At 46.0% G+C, this 27,301-nt stretch overlaps 1 protein-coding gene across 1 annotated transcript in view; it reads right to left on the bottom strand.

The window, feature by feature from the left end:
- The window catches only part of ATR (ATR checkpoint kinase), a 345,838-nt gene that overhangs the window by 24,690 nt on the left and 293,847 nt on the right, over positions 1-27,301 (bottom strand). Inside the window, exons 38-41 of the mRNA XM_082249535.1 lie at positions 17,302-17,534; positions 7,696-7,830; positions 6,895-7,101; positions 1,144-1,287 (exon numbers count right to left, since the gene is read on the bottom strand). Coding sequence (XP_082105661.1) covers positions 1,144-1,287; positions 6,895-7,101; positions 7,696-7,830; positions 17,302-17,534 — 719 coding nt within the window. The remainder of the gene's footprint in view (positions 1-1,143; positions 1,288-6,894; positions 7,102-7,695; positions 7,831-17,301; positions 17,535-27,301) is intronic.

Raw genomic sequence — 27,301 nt, 5'->3', positions numbered from 1 at the left:
TACTAATATATAGAACAATACACAGAGATACAACTAGTAATGTCAAACTGCACACACAACTATAGTACAACTACTACAACTAGTAATCGACTAACTGTAGTTTTCCTCAGTGCTGACATTAACGCAATATTAAACCTATAAACAAAAATGTTATACAGTATAGTACAGCTTACCAATCCTTAAATGTGGTGGTTGCATTCATTTTCTAATTGTAGGCTTTTTTCCTTTATTTTTACCTGTTTGTCCAGCTAGTCACACTATGTCTTAGGGTGTCTCCACTCTGCATAGAGATGCAATGGAGACACCCCTGGGCAGCAGCACTGTTATTCTGGGGAGAGGGTAGCATTAGATGCACCTGCAGATTTAGATGGACTGGACTAATAAGGCTCCTTTCATACTATCTGTCCGTCGGACGGATTCCGTTTTTCTCAGCGGAGGATGACAGCTGTGTCTCCGCGCTGTGTGCGGAGACACAGCTGTCAGTTCCCCATGCATCTCTATGGGGGAAATCGAAAGGGAACGGACCGTCGGTCCGTTCTCATCCGATCCAGGCCGATCCGCTGGACGGATGGAAAATAGGGTTTCCATCCGTCCAGATTTGACGGATCAGATTGGATGTCAGCGGACATGTCTCCGCTGACATCCGATCCCCCATAGAGATGCATGGGGTGACTGTTCAGATGCACCAAAAAAACGGACAGGCGGATCTGAACGGTCCGCCTGTGTGAAATGGGCCTAAGTTAAAACTGAACCCAAGATAACACTTTTTAAGCAGTTACAGCAAGCTTTTTTTTGTTTTTACAGGAGGGTCAGCTTTTACAATAAATCCCAACATTGCACATTAATCACCCCTGGCAGTGTAACATGGTTTGTCTCAAGCCTCTAAAAGCTTTGTTTGCTGGACATCCCCGTTGTGTAAAGAAACTGGACAGCTCATCACATGAAAATAAAAGTTAAAAAAGCTGAAAAAAAGAAAATGAATGCAGCTACCTCAGTCAAGAATCGCAATATAATACGTAATTTAACACAGCCGCAAGTTATTCTTTACAGTCTTGCAGAAACATTTAGTGATTTATCCTCTCTCTTGTAAGCCCTATTAATGACTTAAATATCAGCTACCTGGAAGTAGTTTTAGACACTTACTTTGTTAATCAGGGAATTGAACTCCATGAGTCTACAGTCTTTCCTGAGATCATCTTTTGGTTTACACATCATAATGTAAGATTTTCCATCAGATCCTTTCAGTGAAATTTTCTTGGGCTTTTGAAGTGATGGTAATATCTCAACCTATAATAAGCAAAATTATGACTGTACAGGTTTACTGACATTGTGAGATTATAACAGATTAGTGATTATTTGGAGGAAAGGGCACTATGAAGCTTTGACAATGGTTAGTGGAATAATGTATGTAGCTACATTCCACTGCTATCGTCTCTGCAAGAAGATACCAAATAAGCATAGAAATATAAAAGAATGATGGCAGAAAAAATGGCCAAGTGGTCCATCGAGTCTGCCCCAATATATTTATTCTTTTTTTTTTTTTTTTACTTTATTTGTCTGAGTATAGATCTAGGTTTGTCCCAAGCATGTTTGAATCCACTTACTGTTGGCTGGCTCACTACCTCTGCTCGAAGTCCATTTCAAGCATCAACTACCCTTTCAGTAAAATAATACTTTCTAAGATTAGTTTTGAACTTGAGGTCATGTCCCTGTGTTCTTGATCTTGATTTCATATTGAAAATACTGCCCTCCTGAACCGTATTCACCTCCTTGATGTATTTAAAGGTTTCAGTCATGTCTCCCCTTTCCCTGCTTTCCTCTAGGATGTACATAAGTTCCTGAAGTCACTCTCGATATGTTTTATCCCTCAGACCTTTCACCACTTTTTGTCGCCTGTCTCCAGGCTTGTTCTATCCTATCAAAATCTTTTTGCGAGATTGCCAGAACTGGACACAGTATTCTAAATGAGGTCTTACTAAAGATCTATATAAGGGGAGTCAGGACATACTTTCTCCTGCTGGTAGTGAGGCATCCTAGAATTCAATTCACTTTTCCCAACTGCCTGGTCACCTTGTTTGCTCATTTTGCAATCTTCTGAAATAAGTGCCCCCAAATCTTTTTCTTCTGTAGTGCTGGCTAACACTGTACCTCCAATGTTGTACTCTCTCAAGTGATTGTTTTTCCCTAGGTTCATTATTTTACATTTAGAAACATTTAACTGCAGTTTCCACTGCTTTGACCAATCTTCCAGCAATGCCAAATCATAATCCATGTTACAGACACCTCCAGGGATATCAACCCTATTACACACCTTTGTGTCAACAGCAAAAAGACATCCCTTACCCACCAACCCTGTAGTTCTATCACTTACATATAGATTACATAGAACAGGACCTAGTACAGAACCTTGTGGTACACCATCAGTGACTGCTCTTTTCTCGGTGAACCCCATTTACAACCACACTCTGGTATCTATCCTTTAGCCAATTGCATATCCACTGAACCACCCAAGGGTTAAGTCTTCGCTTGTATAACTTTTTTATTAGAGTATTCTTTATTAGAGGTTACCAGAAGAATTACCAGATCTCTAGCTTCAAGTCCTACAGTCTCCTTGAGTGGGAGGCAAGCTCTGAATGCCTATATGTACTTACTGCTGAAGCAGAAGGATGGGATTCCTCCAACCCCCTCCACAGACCACCTTTGTTGATGCAGGAGTACACGCTGGCCACCTGCAGTGTTGCTAATAACAGTGTAAAGAGCAGGTTCTAAGAGACAACATCCCATAAGGAGTAACTAAATCAAACGTGCATAATCACATAATCAGCATCCCAAGCTCAGAGCTAGAATACACTATATGGTTTGCCGGTTAAGATGGATGACTGGTGCGTCTACAGTTGGAATGGAGCACTGTTTTTATAGATTCCCTCTCAAAGGGAATGAGTCAACACACTCTCAGGTGGGACACAGGAACATCAGGGTGTTTCCAGTCCTCGAAAAGGAATGACCCAAATAATGGGTGTAGAAAGAAGGCCTTTGCAGCTGTAGGAGATGTAAAAAACCAAAGGCCTGAAACAGCAGGCTGATCCTCCAGATTCAGTGTAGTATGCACAGAGTTGTATAAAGTACTCGAAACCCATACTTGAGTAAAAGTACAAGTGCTCAATCAAAAAATGACTTGAGTAGAAGTGGAAGTGCTCAATCAAAAAGTGACTTGAGTAGAAGTACTAAAGTATTCAACATTTTTTGTACTTAAGTATTGCAAGTAGTTTTTTTAAAAAATTTTGCTACTCAAGTACTGAAAGTAAAAGTACCAGTAGTTTTGAAAAAAAATTGCTACTCAAGTACTGAAAGTAAAAGGTACAAGTACTGTGTTATGTAGTTATTAAAGAAAGAAGTCAATAGTTTGAACATCATATTGTTTTTTATTATTTCAAATGCAGCTTTTATTCATACATACAGTAGCATTTATTTTCGTATGCGCTGATAATACACATGTTTTGAGCTTCATGAAACCTGCCATCTACTGTTCTGGCAGTGGTAATTTTTATAATAGTAACGAGTAACTATGCAGCACAGAAAAAAAAAAATATTGGAGTAGAAGTATTGAAATCATTGAAAAAATGTAGTGAAGTAAAAGTGGAAGTAGGGGAAAAAAATTCTACTCTAGGAAAGTACCGATACCGCCTTTCACAGTAGTGAAGTAGTTCTACTTAGTTACTATACATCTCTGAGTATGCACTACATTGGTATGATTTGTAGCAACCCCCTGTAAGCATGAATCAACTACAAGAGACTGGAGTGTCTCAAAATCAGTCTCTCCAGTAACAGAGATGGGATATGGAAACAAGGCCACAGGTCAGGTTTGGCTTAGAAGGGTCTGCAGGGGATAGCACCAGAATGTGCTTAGAACCTCTATGGGTAGAATGTTTCAGTATCTGAGCGCAAGCAGTCAGGAAGTCCAGAGCAGACTTAGAAGTCCCTGAGGACATGGGGGAGGACACGGGGAAGGCCATGGCCACCCTTAGAGGGCTGAAGTAGACTCTGATGGAGGGCAACCCTATGACAAAAAGGGATCCAGGTTCTGGGGTCAGTTTATTCTGGGCAAGTCAGGTGAAAGCGGAATTCCACCCACATTTTGCACTCTCCATCATGTAGCACTGCGTTGCATCCTTAAAATGAATTTGCTTTTTTTTTCTTCGGTTCACTTACCTTTTTTAGGCATGTATCTAATCACAATTCCTCCTCCGCCTCGTTGCTTTTCTATCAACTCTAACCTGTCTGCCCATTCACCTCTGAAATCAGTCATCAAGTAGGCATTTTCCTCCACAAAACTGCCACTTACTGGATATTTTTTTCTATTTTTGCACCATTATCTCTATACCCTAGAGACCTTTGTGTGTGAAAACAGCAGTAGATCAGCAGTTTTTCAAATACTCACACCAGCCCGTCTAGCACCAACAACCATCCCCCATTCTTCCCCATATATACAACCCAAAAAATGGCCCCTGTGTGTGTGTGTGTGTGTGTGTATATATGTATATGTATATATATATATATATATATATATATATATATATATATATATATACACACACACACACACACAAGCGATAATAAGAAAAATTATAAATAGTTTTTAAAAATAATTAAAATCACATTCTGTAATTTCCTTGTGTTCTGCATTATTTTAGAAGAGCTCTTACCTAAATCAGTGGCGTTTTGCATGTGTTGATTTCCACAAGTAGACAACTGCTTTTTTACTTCCTGGTTCCTGGAGGGGGAGAAGAGGTTTCCATAGCAAAGGGGCAGCAACTTCCTCCGACGCCACCGTCGCTATGGAAACCAGACCCACAAGCTATTGTGCCGTTTGCAATGCATGTGCAAGATCGGCAGGTGCATGCTGGGTAGCCAGCATGCACGGAATACAGGAAGTGGGACACAGCGGCTTCAAATGCCCACACTGGAGATGGCCGCTCTGTGCAAGAACTACACTAAGATAGTTTACAGCATAACTTTATTACACTGCACGAGGCATGACTATTCTAAAGGTATTTTTATTGTAAAACATAAATTTCGGCCGGAACACAGCTTTAGGGCCTTCACCCTTCAGCTGCTAGGGAAGTAAGGGCTGATGTCACTTGAAGCAGTGGGATTGTCCTGTGTGTGTCTTAGCAAAGACATGTTGGATCTTCACAGTGGCGATGCAACTAGGCCCAGTGTGACCAACTAGGTTCAGTGTGAGGCAAGGCCTCAAGCACTAACAAAACTGGGCAGCTGTTTCTAATGAGGGTTTTAGGTGCCCAGAGGTGGGCAGTGGAAACAGACCAGAGGATCCATGCGATGCTTCAGGAGCAAGAGCAGGATGAGGCTTCCTCCAGGCTGAACAGTACGAGCATGGAGCACTACACCCGGCAGATTATGTAAGCCCTTGAACTCTCAGCCCTAAAGTGGTTGTTAGGCCACCGAGCCTTCTTGCTACATTCAAGTCCGGTATATTAAATCATGTGCCCCAGTGCATGTGTTTTTTTTTTTTTTTAAAATAAGCTGCTGTATAATTTATTTTATAGCACTGCTCACGTGATTGGCTGCCTTTCTCCTCTCTCGAACTGACAGCTACAGTGGGCGGGGCTGAGAATCCCCTGCTGATGTCAGCCAGGAGGAGGAAAGAAGTGGCAGGTCACATGAGCTGAGCTATTAAATAAGGTATACGGCGGCTTATTTAAAAAAAATAAAAATAAAAATAAAATAAAACCCATACACTAGGGCACATCACTTATTAGAACAGACGAGATTGTAGCAAAGAAGATATTAGTTATTTTAGCAGCAGGGAGGGAGGGCCAGGGAGCAGATCAGAGCTAACAGTCGAGGGGGGGGGGGGGGCAGGACAGAGGAGAGCAGCAGATGACTGAGGCACGTAAATGACCACGGTGTAACCACGATGACAAATGGTGGTCAGGTTACAGAGGGAAGGGCAGAACCAGGCAGGATCAGCCAGGTATTTTAGATGATACAAAGGGACAAATTACACAGCACAAGCATTGTGCTGTATAACATGCTTTAGAGCAAGGGTGTCCAAACTTTTTTCAAAGATTTAATGAAGTGAACATGCGTAAGGGCCGACCATTTTGCCTGACATTCTTTGGACCATTAAAATTAAATGCAAATTAACTATTTTATGCAATATACCCAAGGACAGGGTCGCACCTGGGTCTGTGCAACAGCTTTGGACTTGGAAAACCCTCCGTGGCTAACACAGAACACTGCTCAGGGCCCAAAGGTCACATTCAAGGCCAGTCCAGGTATGGCCTCAAAAAAAAAAAAAAAAGTGCTCTGGAAATGCTAATCCAGATAGATGCTTTGTACAGACAAGCTCAAGCAATCAAGAAATCTTGATTGAAGTCACCAAGGAAAAGAAAAAAAAAAAAAAAGAAAAAAATGACAGTGAGGTGGTTAGCAAAAATCAGACATATTTCAGCAGATTTGATGGCAAAGGCAAACTTCCTGGGACACTAGCAAAAAAGTGAGACATGCTGGGTAAAGGATGATTTTTAACAATGGGCTGGCTTGCAATTTTTATGTTTGCCATTGTCCCCACCTGCTGTAGGCAACAATATAACCTGATTCTAAATTCTTCTGCATACAAATAAAACATTTCTTACTGGAATCTACAATGGCTCAAGTAACATGGTAAACTTTAGCAAGCAAAACAGATTCTATCGCGCAAATGAGTAACAAAGTACTACAATGCAGTCGGCAAAATGACAACAGAGACTATATGAATGTACTGTCATTTATCACAAAGATGTTTCGTGCAGGGGCATTCCAACTTATACTTTTTTTCAATTGTCACAAAAAAATTATCATCATGAATTAGCTTAATAGCTGTATACTTACAGCATCATCAAAGCCAGCAATATATGCCCAGTGTCCAGGAAAGGGGTCATGGTTGGCATGGTCACGCTTTCCAACAGTGGATGGCAGTGTAGGGATCATAACGGACTGTAGTGGTATTAGAATCTCACTAAACGTAGACTCCTCTACCAGCTTCTTAAGCAGCCTGAAGTGGACACTCATGCTTAAAGTGCCAGTGTTTCCATCCACCTAAACAGGGCACACATTAAAAAAAATACCATCACACTTTGACATGCATGCATGTTACAATGTGGCAATTCATGTAAAATATATGTTAACTATGCAGCAGAAGAGAAGTTCCCCCACATAAAACATGACATTACCAAGAAATGCTTTCTCCCTTCACTTTATGGAGTTACATTTACTGAAATCATATTCCGTATGGATACCAAATGGGGCAAATGCTGCAAGTGCTACCATGGAGAGAAGTTCCAGCATTAGTGTAACAACACAACATACACAGGTCCGCTCCTGCTTATTACAGCAGCAGTTGGAATCTTCTGCTTTGCTTTATTTCTTGAAAATTTAGCTTTGAATTATTTTCTATATTTTCTCTTTACTTCATAGTCAAAGTGATTCTTGAGCCCTAGCGCCCATGTTTTATGAAAGAAACTCCTCCAGCAACTAATGTGAACTAACAGAAATTCTTATCCTGGTTGATCAAGCTGCAATAGCATTAGACAAATGTCACCTTTCAACCATTATTGCATGCACTACATATTGATATGTCAGTTTAAGGTTGCCTTGATGAATCAGGTAATTGGTCTCAACAAAATTACTCACAGGTTTGTTGCAGAGCTCCAGAAGCTTATCTGTAAGTCTTGTGGCATCTCCAATAAATTTTCCAAGTGCTGGCTTCATGTGAATGGCCTTTTCAAGTATCTCTTTACATCGATTTACACGCATTGGATAGGAAGACTGTGGAAATATGGCAACACAATCATAAAAACAAAAAATGTATATTCATTCCTTTTAGTGGGAACAGCCACAAATGTAGAAGAAAAAAAAAAACCAGAATGTCTAAGGCCCCTTTCACATAGGCCGGATTCGGTTCCCCATCAACAGGGGGATCCACTCCCAGATCCCTTGCTGATCAGAGCAGGTGGATGGTACATCCATGTCCGTTCAGTTTCTGCATAGCAGACATGGACACAGCCCGCTTTGCTCAATGGGCAGATAGGAGTAAACAGACTTCACTGTCCATTTACACCTAACTACCCTCTGATCTGCCTAAAGAGAGGACTAATCCCCTCTTCTGTTTTTTTTTTTTTTGCAGGCCGGATTAGACCCAGAGGCAGGACACAAGTCAGTTTACACCCATCTGCCCATAGGAATGCATGGACCTTCTGATCAAGTCCGCCAGAAAAACTGAGTACCTGATCAGATCGCCCATATGAAAGAAGCCTAAATATGCACAGACCAATATTTAGAGGCCAATGCGAGTCCTTATCATTAGTTTTATAAACATACGTAAAGAATGGCTACAACTTCTGTCAGTTATTTAATGCTGCATATGTCCATATTAACGAGATTTCACCTCACTTTCTGTAACTAACAGTAATACATCAAGAGGTGCAAGGATGTGTCCTGCTAATGAGATTTCCATCTATGCCTGTAAGATTTTTTTTCGGTAACATAAAAATTGAGTGAAAAATAAAGCATAACAAAATTTCTATTATTTCGAACATTAGAAAAATGTATGCTGAAAATCAATTTAAAGAGACATTTTGGGGGGGCGTGGCCGGGATGTGAGTCTGAGCGGACGTGCGGCGCTGGAGCTCCGATCCTGATCTCATCCTTTTGCCTCATTGAGCTACCTGTTTATCCTCGGCACCCCCTTTTACCACCCTGGGTCCCCCCAAGAAGACAAGCGGCAAGCAGCGGGCACCTCCGCTATCGCCTGGGCGGCTTAGATCCTCGGTTACGCCCGCTTCTTCTCCCTGTCCCCCGGGACGCTCGGCGGCCATCTTGGTCACGAGGCCTTCTCCCTCCAACATGTCGGCCAGTACTCAGACGGAGGCAGGCCCAAGCCAGCAGCGGGATCCCTCTCCATCGGATATCCTGGAGGCGATACAGGCCTGCAAGGACACCCTTACGGTCAAAATAGACTACCTGGCCACGGACATTAGCCTGATCAGGCACGATCTGGACAAATTCCGCTCGCGGGTGTCTGAAGCGGAGGACCGCATCTCCCGCCTGGAGGACAACACCAGGGAGGACTCCAGGGACCTCCATGCCCTGCAAATACAGGTTAAGGCTCTCCAGGACAGGGCGATTGACACCGAAAACCGCCTGAGAAGAAACAACATCCGCATCTTGGGGCTGCCGGAGCGTGCGGAGGGCCCCAGGCCTGCGGAATTTGCTGAGACCTTTCTGCCGCAGCTGCTGGACCTCCCCGCTATGCCACCGACCTTTGTGGTGGAGAGGGCCCACAGGGTCCCCGCGGTTCCTCCGATACCCGGAGCACCCCCAAGGCCTTTCCTGCTGCGCCTTCTCAACTACCGGGACCGAGACCGTCTCCTGGCAGCGGCACGAACCAAGAAGGAACTCCGCTATGAGGGCGCCCGCATTATGCTGTTCCCGGATTATTCCCCTGAGGTGCAACAGAAACGCCGCCAGTTCACTGACATCCGCAAGCGTCTCCGCGATCTGGGTATCAAATACAGTCTCCTCTACCCCAGCAGACTCCGAGTGATCGACGGGGATCGCACCAGATTTTTTGATACCCCTGACCTGGCGGCCTCCTGGCTGGACGTTCGCTGACCTGAATCCCCCCCGCACCTAAGCTGCGCAAGTATACCCCCTTTCTACTGTTGACCCCCCCTACTTCATATGACTTTTATGATTTGGATTGCCCTCTTTTGGTCCTGCTCCCTACCATCCTGCCGTTATTCTTCCCCCCCCCCCTTCTTATTTTTCTCTCCTGGACCCCCCTTCTCCCTGTATGTGCCTTATGAACTGCCGCTGCTCATCTCTGACTGTTCACTGTAGCTCACTGTATGGAGCTGAACCAGCTGCCGAGCTGCACACTGCAATATAAAATCCCCCGCCGGTCTATTCGTTTTGCTGTGGTGGGATTTTCCTTTTTCGCCTTTGCTGGACATTTCTTCTGTGCTGCCCACCCCGGCTCCCCCCTGTTTGGTGGAGCCGGCGTGCCCCCCCTACTGCTGAGGCTGATGCTTTTAGCCTAACAGCAGTTCTGGACTCTGTGTTGTTTTTTTTGGGTATAAGCTTTCCCTGGCTCCCCCCGGGGGGACTAGTTGGTCCGCCCTGTTTTTTTTTGGGGGGAATGCTGGGGCTTAGCAGGATAGGCACTCCGTGCCTGGGTGTTTTTGTTCTGTTTACATGTGTAACTGTGTTCCCTGTCCTACAGTTGTGTTTACGGTGCTTGGGTTCGACTGCTCTTGCTGCTCCTCGGATGCTGATAATGGTTCCCACGGGGTCCTCTCCCATTTCCTTCCAGTATAGTTGTCATGGCCTCACGTGACCTGCAGACCTTCTCCGTCCTCTCCTGGAATGTTCGGGGCCTAAATTCAAAGTTTAAACGTGCTCTCATGTTTCAATACTTAAATTCCCACAAACCATCGATTGTAATTTTACAGGAAACGCATCTGATGGGCAGCAAACTGTTGTCCCTTAAGAAACCTTGGGTGCACAAGTCTTTCCATGCTTCCTACTCCAGTTACGCAAGGGGGGTCTCGATTTTGATTCGAAAGTCCCTTCCCTGTGAGGTGGAGGCGGTCCATACGGACCCTCTGGGCCGTTATGTTGTGCTAGTTCTCACTATGTGGCACCGTAGATATGTGATGGTGGGCCTGTATGTACCCCCGCCCTTTAAGCCTGATGTGTTGTATTCTATCTTGGACAGGGTTTCCCCGTACTGCCCTGCCAGGTTGCTTTGGATGGGGGATTTCAACGCCATTCTCTCCCCGTCCCTGGACAGGCCGTCCGCCCCTAAATCCTTTTCGGAGGATCTATTGCGCTGGTCGGAGGCCGCAGGGTTGACGGAGGTCTGGCGTTGGAAACACCCCGATCAGAGGGGTTACTCCTGCTTTTCGGCTTCTTACAAGACTTCCTCCAGAATTGACCTGGCTTTCGCCAATACGGCGGTGTTATCTGATGTGGTGTCGGCGCGGTATTTGCCGGCAGGGCTGTCTGATCACTGCCCCTTGGAGCTTACCTTGCGTTCTACTGCGGCCCGGTGTGGCTCTATGTGGCGCTTGGGCTCCCAATGGGTGGACCACCCGGACGTCTCCTCTCAGATCCCACCGCTTCTGCAGGAGTATTGGAAGAATAACGCAGAGACGTCCACGCCCGGAGTGGTTTGGGACGCCTTCAAGGCTTACACCAGGGGCCACTATATGTCTACCATTAAGGCGGTCAAGGTCCAGCATTCAGCTACGCTGACCCGTCTGGAGGAGGAGGTGGAGGGCGCCAGTGCCACGTATGGCCTGGACCCTTCGACCGCCAACTTCGAGACGTTGCAGACGAAGAAAAGGGACTTGCATCTACATATGTCGGAGATTACGAGGTTGGCGATGTACCACTCCCGACAGTCCTTTTTCGAACAGGGGGACAGGAATGGTAGATTTCTCAACATGACTCACCCCAGACGGTGGTTCCGGAGCTCACCTCTCCCACAGGGGAGGCCCTTACCTCTCCCGAGGACATACTGGAAGCCTTTAGATCTTACTATAGCACACTCTACACTACCACCCTTCCCCCAGACTTTAGCCCGACTGACTTACACTCCCTCCTGGACCCAGTGGCCCTGGGCTGGCTCTCGGATCGGGAGAGAGATTGGCTGGTGCGCCCAGTCACGACTGATGAGGTTTTGGCCATAATTTCGTCCATACCAGGTGGCAAGGCCCCGGGCCCGGACGGTCTGCCCATAGAATTTTATAAGACCCACTCGGGACTTCTGGCCCCGCTGCTGGCCGTGACCTTTACCAGGTGCCTCGAGGAGGGGTCCTTGCCCCCCTCGATGGCGGAAGCACATATCATCCTCATTTACAAGCCCCCTAAGGACCCCAAGCTTTGCGCCTCTTACAGGCCTATCGCGCTACTCAATAATGACTTGAAAATTCTGACCAAGCTGCTAGCTACTAGACTCCAGCCCTTACTTCCCTCGATAGTGGATCAGGACCAAACAGGCTTTATGGCCCATAGGTCCACGGATGTTAACCTTCGCAGACTGTATACCAACCTACAAGCACAACATCTTAACGTAGGGACTAGAGTAGTGGCCTCGCTTGACATAGAAAAGGCATTCGACTCGGTGGAGTGGCCTTTCCTGTGGGAGACTCTCCGGAGAATGGGGTTCCCCCTAATCTTCATCCGTTGGTTGCAAACCATTTACAGGGCACCGGTGGCGGCCATTCGCTTGGGTGGACAGTTGTCCTCTAGGTTCAATCTATCTAGGGGCACGCGACAGGGCTGCCCCCTCTCTCCGGCCTTGTTTGCCATTGCCATGGAGCCGGTGGCGGAGGCCCTCCGCATTTCCCCGCAGGTCAGGGGCCTGCGGATTGCCGGGTTGGAGGAGAGGGTAGCCCTGTATGCAGACGACCTCCTACTGTTCTTGAATGATGCTGACTCTTCCCTCCGGGGGGCGCTGCACGTTTTGGACACCTTCTCCAGAGTGACCGGGTTGAGGGTCAACTGGTCTAAGTCGCAACTGTTGGCGATTGACCAGGGGGCCAGGCACTTGGCACCGCCGGATGTTCAGTTGCAATGGGTGGAGGACATGGTGTACCTGGGAGTACGGGTGTCTCGGGATGTTGACGCCTTTATTTCACTTAATCTGGACCCGGTGGTCAACGCAGTTAGGGCAAGATTGAAGGCATGGGAGAACCTACCCCTTTCCCTTTTAGGTCGCATTAATCTAGTGAAGATGAAGGTATTGCCTAAATTTACGTACCTCTTTCGCCACTCCCCGCAGTGGATACCCAAGTCCTTTTTCACGGCACTAAATAGACTTTTTTCCTCTTTCTTGTGGGGGTCGCACCCGCCTAGGTACAAATTTTCCACACTTATGCGCCCCCTTTCCCAGGGGGGACTGGCATTTCCGGATTGCCACAAATACTTCCTAGCATCTCAACTGGTCACGGCCGTTTGGTGGCTAAATCCTGATCTATACAACTCGGCGGTTGCGGTGGAGGCGGCGGTGCTCGGATCCGTGGAGGCACTCACTCACTTGCTGTTTAGGGGCCCCAAGGCCCCACACGGGCTCACTGCCTCCATGTCCACGGTGCTGCGAGCCTGGAAACTCGGGCTGCAGCTCGAGGGTTATCCGGGCACGGCGGTCTCCCCCAACGCGCCTTTGTGGCACAACCCTGACTTGCCGTATCTCTATTCCCTTCCTGACCCGGCGGTGTGGACTAAATTCAACATCAAGAAACTCTCGGATGTGTCGCATGATCTCACCTTCCCTCTATTGTCCCATTTTGTCGATACGTTTAATGTCCCGCCATCCCTAGTGTTCAGATACCTGCAGTTCTCTCATGCCTTCAAGGCCCAGTTCCCGCCCGGTGGTGCTCAGCTGGTGCAATCGGACCTGGAACGGGTTCTGCGACATGACTGCTCGGAGCGAGCGGTGTCGGCTCTGTATGCCCACCTTCTCCGAGTCCGCTCTCCGGAGCTCTCTGGCCTCCATGATCGCTGGGCCCGGGATGTTCCGGACTTGGACTCGGAGGATTGGATTAATGTGTGGGAGGTCCCCTTTAAGATGCTGGTCTCTCTCAGGGACAGACTCATCCAATTTAAGATAGTCCATAGAGCCTATCTCACCCCATATCGTCTCCACAAGATGCATGCATCTCACTCCCCGGAGTGCTGGCGGTGTGGCCAGTCTCCGGGAGATTTCTTCCACGTATTCTGGGCCTGCCCCCATCTCTCTGACTTTTGGTCCGGGGTGCTTCAATTGATTGAAAAAGTTTCTCAGGTTAAACTTGATCCCAGCCCCAGAGTCTGCATTCTGGGGTTGCTTGATGACCTAGTGCCCCGGGTGGCTGATCGGACGTTGCTGGGTCTTTTGCTTTATTATGCCAGGAAATCTATTGTTTTGCATTGGCGACGGCGATCGCCACCCACGGTACTGCAATGGAAGATACTGGTGAATTCGGTGCTTCCTCTTTACAGGGACACGTATACACATAGAGGCTGCCCGAAGAAGCATGACAGGGTGTGGAAGAAGTGGCTCGCCGATCCCTCTACGGCTGCGAGCGGCTGATGCGGGCCTCGTCCCGTCGCCCTAGGGCGGCCGGGGATGCCCGCGTCGGTCTTATTTAAGGTATTGCCCTCTTGTGCCTATGCCACATGCCTTGTCACTAGATGGCCCCTTGGGCGAAAGTCGGGTTTCATAGGAGGGAGGTGTTTGCCTTTTATGATGTCTTTGCTGCTAATGTTTTTCCATTTGGACCCCTGCGTGGGTACCGTGCCTTAATGCCTGTACTGCTTAGTAGTTCGGGTCAGTGTGGACCCTGGCACCGTAGTTTGTTTTTGTTGTTTTGTTTTCTTTTCTCTGTTGAAAACTCAATAAAAAAGATTTTTAAAAAAAAAAAAAGAGACATTTTGGATTAAACCAGTGGAGTTTGTAAAGCTCTGCAAAAAGTAAGGAATCCTTTTTTGGGATTCATTTTCCGCAGGGTATATGGGGAAAAAAATTGCAAGTCTTCTAAAAGATAAAGTAAACCTGTCATAGGAGGAACATGGCTAATCTCTATTGCCAAATGAGAATTTTGATACTGTAAAATCCTTTTCCTAGAGTCCATTAAGGAACACTGAAAATCATATACTGACAGGTTATACTGCCTATAGTAGGACTGGACACTGGCAAAGCAAACATTGTTGGCAAGCCCAATCCTACTCCAAAGCATGCCTTAGTTTTGAAGCAAAGCAGTACCAAGGGCATGATCATAAATCAACACAAATGGGTGGAACCGGTCTTTCAATGGACTCAAAGAAGAGGATTTTACAATTATTACACCAATCCGGTTTCCTTTCTGGTCCATCAACAAACATACGAGGTCATATACTGTTAAGGCCTCCAAAAGCAATCCAACTAAGGGGCAGACAACACAGCAAACAAAACTCGAACAGGTCAACAAAAAAAACAGCTCAACAAAGCTCAAACAGGCACCTGAAGGATCTTAACACCTGAATACCGTATTCATGCGATAAAGCTTGCAGAACATGTGAAAAGATGACCAGATGTCAGCCTTGTAAATTTGAAAAACAATAGATACTGTAGAGCTGAAGAAGCACTTACAAATCTAATAGTGAGTGCCTTTAGGAAATGGCGACTTCCAATCCTTTAGACCAGGGGTGGACCGATATCCCTCCTTGCCGACCCCCCCGAACCTGGAGAGGAGGGGAGGCATTTGCCGGAACCGATCCCCTGTATTTTTCTCCTGCAGCAGCTGAAGGTTGGCTTCTCCTCCTTTCCCTCCCGCTGGCATTCAGCTGCTGCAGGAGGAAATTACAGGGCAATGCTACCAGTAAATACTACTCCATTGTCCCTCCTGTCACTGTTTCTCTTCTGTCGCCCGGAGATTCTCCCCTCCCCATCCTCCTCAGCGCTGCCGGCTTCCCTGCTCCCCTTTCCTGCCAGCTGCTGCGGGGCATCGTTCCAGGCTAGAGAGCAGGGGAAAGGGCCCTTAAATATGATGTTTACTGGCCCCTACCATTTCTGAATTAACATAGTGAGTAATCAATACCTGAAGCATAGTAAATGCTCAGAACACAGTGCGCTAGAGCTGCACGATTCTGGCCAAAATGAGAATCACGATTTTTTAGCTTGGAATAAAGATCACGATTCTCTGTGTAACAAAAAAAAATTGGGATACCTTTACTGTTACGTTTTTTTTTTTATTCATTAAAGTCTATTAATTGCGTTTGAAAGACTGCTGCGCAAATACAGTGTGACATAAAATATTACAACAATCGCCATTTTATTCTGTAGGGTCTCTGCTAAAAAAAATATATAAAATGTTTGGGGGTTCTAAGTACTTTTCTAGCAAAAAAAACCTGATTTTAACTTGCAAGCAACAAATGTCAGAAAAAGATCCAGTCTTTAAGAGGTTAAACTTCCTTTCTCCCTGGCAGAGGGAAGGAAAAGATACAATGTAATCATTTTTGTTTATAGTTACTGGGAGACTATGCTGATAGCTGTTTGCTGGGAGGCTTTTTTTTTTTTTTTTCCACAGCTGTTCTCTCTGCTATGCAGCTATGCAAAGAATCGAGCATATTTCAGGGTTAGATCGTCAGGAGGGGTGAATCGAGATCGCGATTTTCATACGATTAATTGTGCAGCTCTACTGTGCGCTTCTCATTCATTCATGGTACAGTGCAGCTGAGGCTGCAGAGAAAGGGACTGGGAATCTCTGTCCTCAGTCCCTTTCTCGGTCTCAAAAAAGACACATCACGGGTCTTTTTAGACCCCTGATATTTCAACAAGGCCCCCCAACAGGGATCCTAGAAAAAATTGTTAAAAATAATATTGTCAATAAATAATAAAAAAAACTGCCGATACCATTCACTGCCCCACTGACTAACACTGTCCAAGTTTAAGGTAAAGTTTATATGTTTGCACCCATGTATTGCTTACACAAACAGTGACAGACCTTGTGAGAAATAGACTTCCTAGTTTTTTAATATTGTGTGAATTACGGATTCCGAAATACCTGTGTCCCTCAGAACCTGGGCTTAAACAGCAATGCCAGTAAAAAACCAATGACCATGAAGAGGAATGTTAAATTGGTCCTTGAGAAAGAAGATCCAGATGATCTAAAAGAGCCACAGAACATCTTCCAAGAGTCTTATCAACCCGGAGTAACACACCCACTTGGGCTATTATAAAGCTACGAGAGCCCTCTTTATCCTGCGTAGCAGGCTAGGAAGCACCTGGTCCAAGAGGAGTGGTCCCTACACCCTGTTGTGTAGGAGGACATGTGTCGTAGATGGGGTGATACTAAATGTAGCTCTCCTGTCTTTCAGGCTCAACAACAAATTGTTGTACAAGAGGTTTGCTTCATGTTGTAGAGATCCTCTAGTGCAAGCAGTGGATGCTCTGGTTACCCCATGGAATCCATACACCATAATTTATGCCTTTCCTTCTATGTCTAAAGTGATACATGTTGCAGTCATGTGATGGTAAAGCAACACAGCTCAAAGGTTTGAAGCAAGGCCCCAGGTGCTCACAAAACCAAGGGGCTGGTAGCAGGTGTAGGGTCAAACAGCCAGAGGTGACCAGGTCACTGTAGGCGGAATAGTAGTAAGTGACTAAACATCGGCGTTACATGTCTCTTACATAAGTCTCTTTAAAGCTGTTGTAATAAGCCTGTATTAATGGTGTACTTATACAAAGGGACTTTTCCTCAACTTCAACATTACCTTAGACACAGCAGTCATCATCCACATTGCCTGCTGAGGATAAGCCACAAACACTTTTGCCACTATTTCCATCAATACTGCAAACACCTCATCGTGAGAGTGACAGATTCTAGAGATTAGCTGAGAGAAGGCCGTCAGGAACTGGTATGGAGCCAAATTATTTTTTTGATCTGTTATAACCTTGTTAATTTTGATCAAATCGTTTTTCATTTGCAGACGATCAGCACGGCCAGCTGAAAATGGCAAAGTAAAATTGCATATTTAAACAATGAAAATAACACATACAAATTCTGGTCAACAATAATCATAGAAGTGCCAAATGGCAGGTCCAAAAGTGAGCAAAATCTTAGCATGTATAAAGAGTAAGATAAAAAGAAATCATATACATACAGTATTGCCTCTTTATAAATACTTCTAAAGTCACATTTAAAATACAGTTTTTCTCATAGGTTTACATACCCTGGCAGAATTTATGATTTCATGGCCATTTTTCTGAAAATATGAATAAAAGAAAAAACGTTTCTTTTACTCATGGTTCGTGTTTGGCTGAAGCCATTTATTATCAATCAACTGAGTTGACTCTTTTTAAATGATAATGACAACAGAAACTACCCAAATGACCCTGATCAAAAGTTTACATACCCCCTTAATACAGTGTATTGTCCTCTTTAACATTATGAGGCGCTTTATCTTCTCAGATGGTGAAGCTGCCCATTCTTCCTGGCAAAAAGCCTCCAGTTCCTTTAAATTCTTGGGTGGTCTTGCATGAACTGCACGTTTGAGATCTCCCCAGAGTGGCTCAATGATATTGAGGTCAGGAGACTGAGATGGCCACTCCAGAACCTTCACTTTATTCTGCTGTAGCCAATGACAGCTCGAGTTGGCCTTGTGTTTAGGATCATTGTCATGTTGGAATGTCCAAGTACCTCCCTTGCGCAGCTTCCGGGCTGATGAATGCAAATTTTCCTCCAGTATTTTTTTGATAACATACTGCATTCATCTTGCCATCAATTCTGACCAAATTTCCTGTGCCTTTGTAGCTCACACATCCCCAAAACACCAGCGATCCACCTCCGTGTTTCACAGTAGGAATGGTGTACCTTTCATCATAGGCCTTGTTGACTCCTTTCCAAATGTAGCATTTATGGTTGTGTCCAAAAAGCTAAATTTTGGTCTCATCACTCCAAATGACTTTGTGCCAGAAGGTTTGAGGCTGGTCTCTGTGCTGTTTGGCGTATTGTAAGCGGGATACTTTGTGGCATTTGCGTAGTAATGGCTTTCTTCTAGTGACTCGACCATGCAGCCCATCTTTCTTCAAGTGCCTCCTTATCGTGCATCTTGAAACAGCCACACCACATGTTTTCAGAGTCCTGTATTTCGCCTGAAGTTATTTGTGGGTTTTTCTTTGCATCCCGAACAATTTTTCTGGCAGTTGTGGCTGAAATTGTAGTTTGTTCTACCTGACATTGGTTTGGTTTCAACAGAACTCTTCATTTTCCACTTCTTGATTAGAGTTTGAAGTTTGAACACTGCTGATTGGCATTCTTTATTCCTTGGATATCTTTTTATATCCCTTTCCTGTTTTATACAGTTCAACTACCTTTTCCCGCAGATCCTTTGATGATTCTTTTGCTTTCCCCATGACTCAGAATCCAGAAACGTCAGTGCAGCACTGGATGAAAGATGCAAGTGTCTGTCAGGAGTCCAGAAGCTCACTGACCTTTTACACACACACTAATTACATGCAAACAGATCACAGGTGAGGGTGGTTACCTTCAATAGCCATTCAGACCCTTTTGTGTCAACTTGTGTGCATGTTATCAGGCTAAAATCACCAGGGTATGTACACTTTTGATCAGGGTCATTTGGGTAGTTAGTTGTAATTATAATTTTAACCACTTCAGCCCTGGATGGTTTTGCCCCCTTTCTGACCAGGCCCTATTTTGCGATTCGGCACTGCGTTATTTTAACGGACAATTGCGCGATTGTGCGACTCTGTACCCAAACTAAATTTACGTCCTTTCTTTCGGTGGTATTTGATCACCTCTGCAATATTAAATTTTTGCACTATAAACAGAAAAAAGCGACAATTTTGAAGAAAAAAAAAAAATAATTTTTCACATTCTGCTATATGACATTACCCCCCCCCCCCCCTCCCGAAAAAAAAATGTAGAAATCTATTTTTTTTTTTAACATTTTAGGCCAATTTGTTTTCTGCTACATATTTTTGGTAAAAAAAAACAAAAAAAAACGCAATACGCGTATTTTTATTGGTTTGCGCAAAAGTTATTGCATCTACTAACTACGGGAAAGATTTGTCATGTTTACTTTTTATTTTATTTTTTTTTTACTAGTAATGGCGGCGATCTGCGATCTTTTTGCGGGACTGCGACATTGCGGCGGACAGATCGGACCCCTGACATTTTTTACACTTTTGGGGGGACCAGTGACATTACTACAGTAATCAGTGCTAAAAATAGGCACTGTTACTGTAATAATGACACTGGCAGGGAAGGGGTTAATACTGTGGGTGATCAAGGGGTTAAATGTATGCCTCATGCTTACTGACATGGGGGGGGTTCTGTAACAGACACAGAGATCGCAGTTTCAGCATAACACGAGGGACATGGGCTGATCGCTTTCTGTCTGTCACTGAGAAGGTCTGCCTGCTTGGTTTATATAAGCAGACGGGTCTTCTCTCCATTTCCCTGATGATCGGGGGAGGGCAGCGGCAATCAGAGCCGCTCCTCCCGCGGCCGGACTCCCGCTGTGTCTAAACACAGCAGTCCAGTGACGTAGATCTACGTGGCTGGACCCAGGGGAGCCGCACTGCCGCAGTAATATTACTTTGAGCAGTCGGCAAGTGGTTAAAAACGTGTAAAATGTTCCAGAAGGTGAACTTATCCTTTAACCCTTTCATAGCCAGAGCAGTTTTTGCATTTTTTGCACACGTTTAAAAAAAACATTTTAGGCCTGAAGATTACACAAAACCCCCACGTTTTATATTTTCTGAAAGCAGACACCCTAGAGAATAAACTAGCGTAGTTCCATTTGTTTTGTTTTTTTATGTCCCACGATATTATCGCAAATGTTTAGTAAAAAAAAAAACACATTAAAAGTTAATTTTAGGGGGTCCAAAAATGCAATAAATTACCCAAGTTTTTGTTAAATTATAAAAGCCGAGGTTGCACCAAGGAAATAGATTCCCAACATGTCAAACCTTAACCACTTTACTACCAGTCACGTAACCTCTACGTCGGCTGACTTTGAGTGGTTATACCGGGATGATGCCTCTAGCTAGAGGCATCATCCCGGTACCGTTGTTTGAAGCCGACGGTCGGCTTTCCGTCGGTAACGATCGATGCGGCTCGGGAGCCGCTCGATCGTTACCCGGGGGGGCGGGAGGGGACGTCCCCCCCCTCCCGCCGCCTTCCGCGGCTTTGCTCGGGGCTACCGTCCCACCGGGAGCCCCGAGCACCCAGCCGGCATGTCCGCCGGCTGGATGGAGTCCCGATGAATGCCGGAAACGGCATCGATCGGGTCTCCGATGACGTAACCCGGAGGCGGCGTCCATGACGTCACGTCCGGGTTACTGTGCTGCAAAAGGCGGCAGATTTGAAAAACGGCTGTATGCAAAAATGCCGTTTTCGGCGTTTTGCATACAGGGAAGTGTAGTGGAGGGGTCTAGGGTCTTTTAGACCCTCGATCCCACCATAAAGTGTACCTGTCACGACATATTGCTGTCACCAGGGATGTTTACATTGCTTGTGACAGCAATAAAAGTGATCAGATTTTTTTTTTTTTTTAAAAACCTGTAATAAAGTTTAAAAAAAAGAAAAAATAAATAGGAAAAAAAAAAAAAAAAAAAATTTAGCCGTCCCCGTCACCGTTAGCTCGCGCACAAAAAAAAACGTATACGCAAGTCGAGCCGCAAATGAAATCGCTGTTCAAACCACACATGTGAGGTATCGCCGCGATCGCCAGAGCGTGGGCAATAATTAAAAAAAAAGAGCTACACTCTAACTATAAACTGGTAACCGTTAAATAAATTTAAAGCGTCGCAGATTGAGATCTCTATTGACCGTAGTTTGTCGCCATCCCACGGGGGGGCGCAATTTTAAACCGTAACATGTTTGGTATCTATTTACTCGGCGTGACATCATCTTTCACAATATACAAAAAAAATGGGCTAACTTTACTGTTTAGTATTTTTTAAATGCAGTGAAATGTGATTTTTCAAATTTTTTCCAAAAAAATGGCGTTTTAAAGACCGCTGCGCAAATACCGCGTGACAAAAAATTTTGCAATGACCGACATTTTATTCTCCAGAGTCTTTGCTAAAAAAATATATATAATGTTTGGGGGTTCTAAGTAGTTTTCTAGGAAAAAATACTGGTTTTAACTTGTGAACAAAAAGTGTCCGAAATAGGGCTGGGGCTAAAGTGGTTAAACATGTCAGTACCCTATATTTTCCATAGACGCTTTAAAAGCCCCCCCAGGTGCCCGCTGCATGTGTTTACACTTGTAAATGCATATATGTGGGGGAGCTCAATTTTTTTTTTTGATGGGTTTGCTAACTTTTATTACATTTAAAAAAAAAAAAAAGAAAAACAACAGGATTTTTGTATGTAGCACCCTACAGGTAGGTGCTAGGTAAAGGTATAGTGGACCATATCTGCCTAACAGCAGGGCTGTGATTTATTTAATCAGTGTGTCATGGTTTTCAGGTGTGCCTGCTGAAGGGGGAGTCTCCGCACTGGCTCCAGTGAGAGGTTTCTCATAGGGCGGTGGAGGAAGCCCAATCAGGGGACATATCCAGGCTTGTAACTACCCCAGAAGGCAGATTGTGCTGCAAAGGATTCTGGGAGTGGGTATAAGTTTGAGGGTGGCACATGACACAATGTCTTTGGCGGGAGCAGAGTCCCAGGATGGAGAGTGCGGCTGTCTCTCCTCCAGTCTGAGGAAAGAGGATGCCTCGAGGTGTCGCCTGAGAATTCAGAGAGTGCTGAGTTGAGCAGAGGGGATCCTGGGTGCCGAGAACCTGCGGAGAGAGAGGGGTTCAGTCCCTGGAAAGCCTACACAGGTCGTGAGTACTGAGGATTGCCCCTGGGGGTCTGCCAGAGTTAAAGGGGACCACTCCGGAAGAGGTTCTGGGATCCAGTGCCAGCTAGCAGAAAGGGGGTACCTAGGTTGAGGACCCTAAAGTTACAGAGGGGGGTGCATAGATCGTGAATCCCCGAAGAATTCAAGGTTAAAGTTTAAAGGGGGCACCTACCATTGTGCCCTGAATTGTACAGAGTGTGCCAGTTGGGATTTACAGTTCTACAACATACTACCTCAAGCCAGAGCAAGGCGGGAGGGAAGTATTCAGTGACTTGTTGCAGTGTAACAGTGTCGGTGGTTCTACAAATTCCCAGTCCTGGATCTTTTGGACTTTAAGTCAAGGATTCAGCACTTCTATTAAGCTACGGAGTATCCTCAGAGTTAGTGGGCGCGGCTGGCGTTAAGGTAGCGCCAACAGGCATTTTTCAGGAACCAAGTCCCAAGTGTATATGGTTGAAGCCTAAAGGAGTATCCCACTCATTCCCTTCTCCCATCCTCTTTATCTACAATAAAACAACAAAACCAAGATGCCGGAGTTGTCCATGTCTCAGTCTCTACATCCAGGGCCGCAGCTCACATGGGCTGGAAAGGTAACCGGTAACAATGGCAGACCCACATCAGGCCGCAGGCCTGGAAAACCTGCTACATGTACTTACTATTAAATCCCTTTCTCTAAAGTTCATCGACAGACGCAGCTCCATTTCTTCTTTAGAGCATTGGGTTATGCTCCTCCTATCAGGAATAGGACACTAGGCAGGAAAAAGCTTTACCACACCTAGGGGGGCTGTCCCTGCAGGCATAACCCCACACACTCTGCTACAGCATCTAGTTTCATTCTACAGACGCAGCTCCATATCTTCTTTAGACCATTGGGATGTCCCAAAGCAGTATTTTCATGAGGGGTGGGAAGACAACACAAAGAAGATGAATGTAACTCCCCAAAGGCTAAACGTAGCCAACCAAGTAATATGGAGCTCAACCAGGACAACTGGAGCTCACCTAGGAAAACCATACACCCTCAAAGAGAACAAAAATAATTCTCTTTAAACAGCAGCCTGCAAAACCTTATGGCCAAAGGAGGCATCCGAAGATGCCAACACAAACTTTGTAGAATTGTGTGAACGTATGCACAGATGACCAAGTTGCCGCCTTGCAAACTTGCACTACTGAGGCCTGATGGCGAAAAGCCCAAGAGGCACTCAGCGCTCTAGTAGAATGCACCTTCGCAGGGAACAGAGGAACCTGACCCTTCAGCGTATAAGCCTGAATAAGCGTCTGCCAGATCCATCGGGATATGGTCAAAGCAGACGCAGTCAAGCATTTAGGAGGTCCCTCGGTAAGGAAAATAAAGCATCCGATTTTCTGAAGGACTCAGTGGCCGCCAGGTAAACCCTGATCGCCCGATCCATGTCCAAAGAATGCAAGGCGAATTCCTTAGGATGCTTAGGCTTGGGATAGAGTGAGGACAGCACAATGTCTTCAGTCAAATGAAAATCAGAAACCATCTTAGGGAGAAAAGACTGATTTAGTCGGAGTACCACTTTATCTCCGTATACCACCAAATAGGGTAAGCGGCAGGACAACGCTGCCAATTCAGATACTCTGCGGGCAGAAGTTATAGCAACCAAAAAGGCAACCTTCTGAGACAAAGCAGAGGAATCTCCCGAATGTTCTCAAAAGGAGGTTTTTGAAGAACAGATAATACCAGATTCAGATCCCACAGAGGTAGTGGGGAGCGTCTCGGAGGAGCCATATGGTGCACTCCCTGAGTGAAAGTACGAATCAGGGCATGCATAGCTAACAGGCGTTGAAAATATATAGCCAAAGCCCACACTTGGCCTTTGATAGTGCCCAAAGCCAACCGCTGTTCAACCCCTTCTTGCAGAAAGGCCAAAACCCTAGCTACTGAAAACAAGCGAGGGTGCACCTTCAGTGATATATCTTCGTGGAAGTCTACTTCCTAGCCTTCAGAAGCGTAGGAATCACAGAGTCAGATAGACCTCTATCCCTCAACACCTGGCTTTCAACAGCTATGCCGTTAAAGCCAGCGACTGGAAAAGCAGGATGGAAGATCGGACCTTGAGACAACAGATCTTCCCTGAGAGGACGTCTCCAAGGAGCATTGGCGACCAACCTTCTAGGTCTGCGCACCAAGACCGGTGAGGCCAGGCTGGAGCCACCAGAATGACCAGAAACCCTTCCACCTCCATCCTGCTCAGAAACCCCGGCAGGAGTTTTGGCAGAGGAAAGGCATAAATCAGCCGATACTGACCCCAAGGAGCCACCAGCGTGTCTGTGGAGTCGGCCAGAGGATCTCGAGACCTGGCTACGGACCTCTGCACTTTCTTGTTCAGACAATAAGCAAACAATTCGACCTCAGGTGTCATCCACCAAACGCACAGGAGATGAAACACCTCCGGGTGTAGGGACCACTCCCTTTGATCGAACACCTGACGACTTACGTAATCCACTTGCCAGTTTTTCACACCTGGGATGTGCACAGCAGAGAAGGCTGAAACAAACTTTTCCACCCAGGCCAGAATCTCTGCCACTCCCTGGCCCACAAGACACTCTTGGTGCCCCCCTGGTGATTGATGTAAGCCACAGCCATGGCATTGTCCAATTGAATCCGAACCGGACAATCTTGCAGACGATACGTCCAGTGGCTCAGACAAAACTTTATTGCTCTGAGCTCCAAAACATTTTTTGGCAACTTGGACTCTTCTTCTGTCCAGGCTCCCTGGGCACAGAGATTTCCCAGTAACCCGCCCCAGCCTGACAGGCTGGCGTCCCTGATTACCATTGTCCAAAACAACGGTAGGAAGGGTTTGCCCTGGCATAGTGCTGGAAAATGAAGCCACCATAACAGAGCAGATCTTGTGTAGCGGCTCAACCAAATCAAAGTGTCCAAGGACTTTGAATCCTTGTTCCATTTGACAAGAATCTCCCTTTGCAAAGGTCTGGTATGAAACTGAGGAAACGGATCTGTCTCGAAGGTCGATACCATCAGACCCAAGGCCCGCATGCAAGTTTGCAGAGAGGACAGATTGTTTGCCAACAACTGGATCGCCCCCTGCAACTTCTGCAGATTGTTTGGGGAGAGAAAGACCCTCGCCAAAGCTGAATCCAGAGTCAGGCCCAGAAAATTCAGTCTCAAGGAAGGTATCGGGGCGGACTTCTTGAAGTTGATGTTTCACCCGAACTCCTGCATGGAGCTGACAGTGATCGTCAGGTCGCTCATCAGGGCTGAATGAGAGTCTGCTCTCAACAGGAGATCATCCAGATACCCTAGTACAGCAATCCCCTGTTGGCGCAACAAAGCCAACACTGGGGCCAATACACCCTGGGAGCGGAGGAGAGACCAAAGGGTAACACCACAAATTAATAATGCTCTTCTGCTACTGCAAAGCGAAGGAACCGCTGGTGACCAGCGTAGATAGGGATGTGTAGGTATGCATCCTTGATATATATGGAAGTCAAAAAGTCTCCCTGGTGTAGTGACACCACTACTGTTCGAATGGATTCCATGCGAAACCTCTGTACCTGCACAAAGCGATTCAGAGCCTTGAGATCCAGAATTGGACGCACTTTGCCTTCTTTTCTGGGAACAGTAAATAGGTTTGAATAAAACCCCTGAAAGTGTTCCTGAAAGGGAACTGAAACAATCCCCCCTTGCGACAGCAGATCTTGTACTGCCTCTCATAGATTCCTTAAGTTGTCTGAAGATATGCGCAGATCGCAGATAGGCGCAGGAATTCGATCTTGTACCCTGATCTCATTTGTCCTGAATCAAGGAAGTCCAAGGTCCCGGAAAGAATCGAAGACAAACCCCCACCTGAGAAGTGGGTGAGGGTGCCCCTTCATGCAGACAAGGATTTGTCTGCAGATCCGGACTGACCGGACCATGGCTTCTCGGAACTCCCAGAAGGCCTGAACGGCTTCCCTTTTTCTTGTGACCCGGAGGTACTAAAAAAGCCGCTTATAAGCAGTGAAGGAAGGCCCCCCGTCTAGGACGTGGTGCCTTTCCCTTAGAGAACTAAGAAGAGCACTCTCCCCCCCCCCCTCCCCCCGTAAGGCCTTTGATCAACTAGTCCAGAGAGGATCCAAACAACCTCTCCCCCATAAAGGAAAGAGCTGTCAAAGCCTTTTTGGAAGCCTGGTCTGCAGACAAGCTTTTCAACCACACCATGCGTCTAATCGCAATCCCCACTGCAGACACTCTGGTCACTAGGAGAGCCACATCCAGGGACGTATCACACATGAACACCAGAGCTTGAGCCATCTGGTCCATTATTTCCAGCACCGCTGAGGTGAGCTGCTCAGCTTCCAAGATACCCTTTAGTAACTTCACCCATTCAGTCACCGTCTGGGACACCAGAACATTCACAAATATTGGCTTCGAAGGCCGGGGATTCTTCCACCGAAACCACAGTAGACTTATTCAGCCTGGAAACCGGGTGATCCACCTTTGGTGGCACGGTCCACCTAGAATAAACTGCATCTGCAAAAGGATAACGGCGTTTAAAGCGCTGAGGCACCACTAGCATGTGCTTGATGTGCCGCCATTGTTGGACAATATCGTCAAAAAGCTCCTGACAAGGAAAACCCTTGCCCGATTTTCGGGATCCAAAAGACATCTGCGATCCCGACGCTGTAGATTCATCTGCCAATTTTAAAGTTTCCCGCACTGAAACTATAAGTGCTTCAACCAATGTGCGTTCCCGCGTGGCGGCAGACTAGGACATGTCCTCTTCACCATCAGAATGCGAAGACACCAACACCTCAGGGTGGGGTGCGTCTGCGGCGGCCATATCTGCCTCAGAATCTGAGGAAACTACCAAGCGAGGCGAAGGCAAAGGGTGTTTATGGCTAGCAACACTTTTACATACAAAATCTA

Source organism: Pelophylax lessonae (genome assembly GCF_965119305.1).
Source record: "Pelophylax lessonae genome assembly, chromosome: 3".
NCBI lineage: Eukaryota > Metazoa > Chordata > Amphibia > Anura > Ranidae > Pelophylax > Pelophylax lessonae.
The sequence above is the reverse complement of the archived record's forward strand: the minus strand, read 5'-3'. Positions and strand labels throughout refer to the sequence as shown.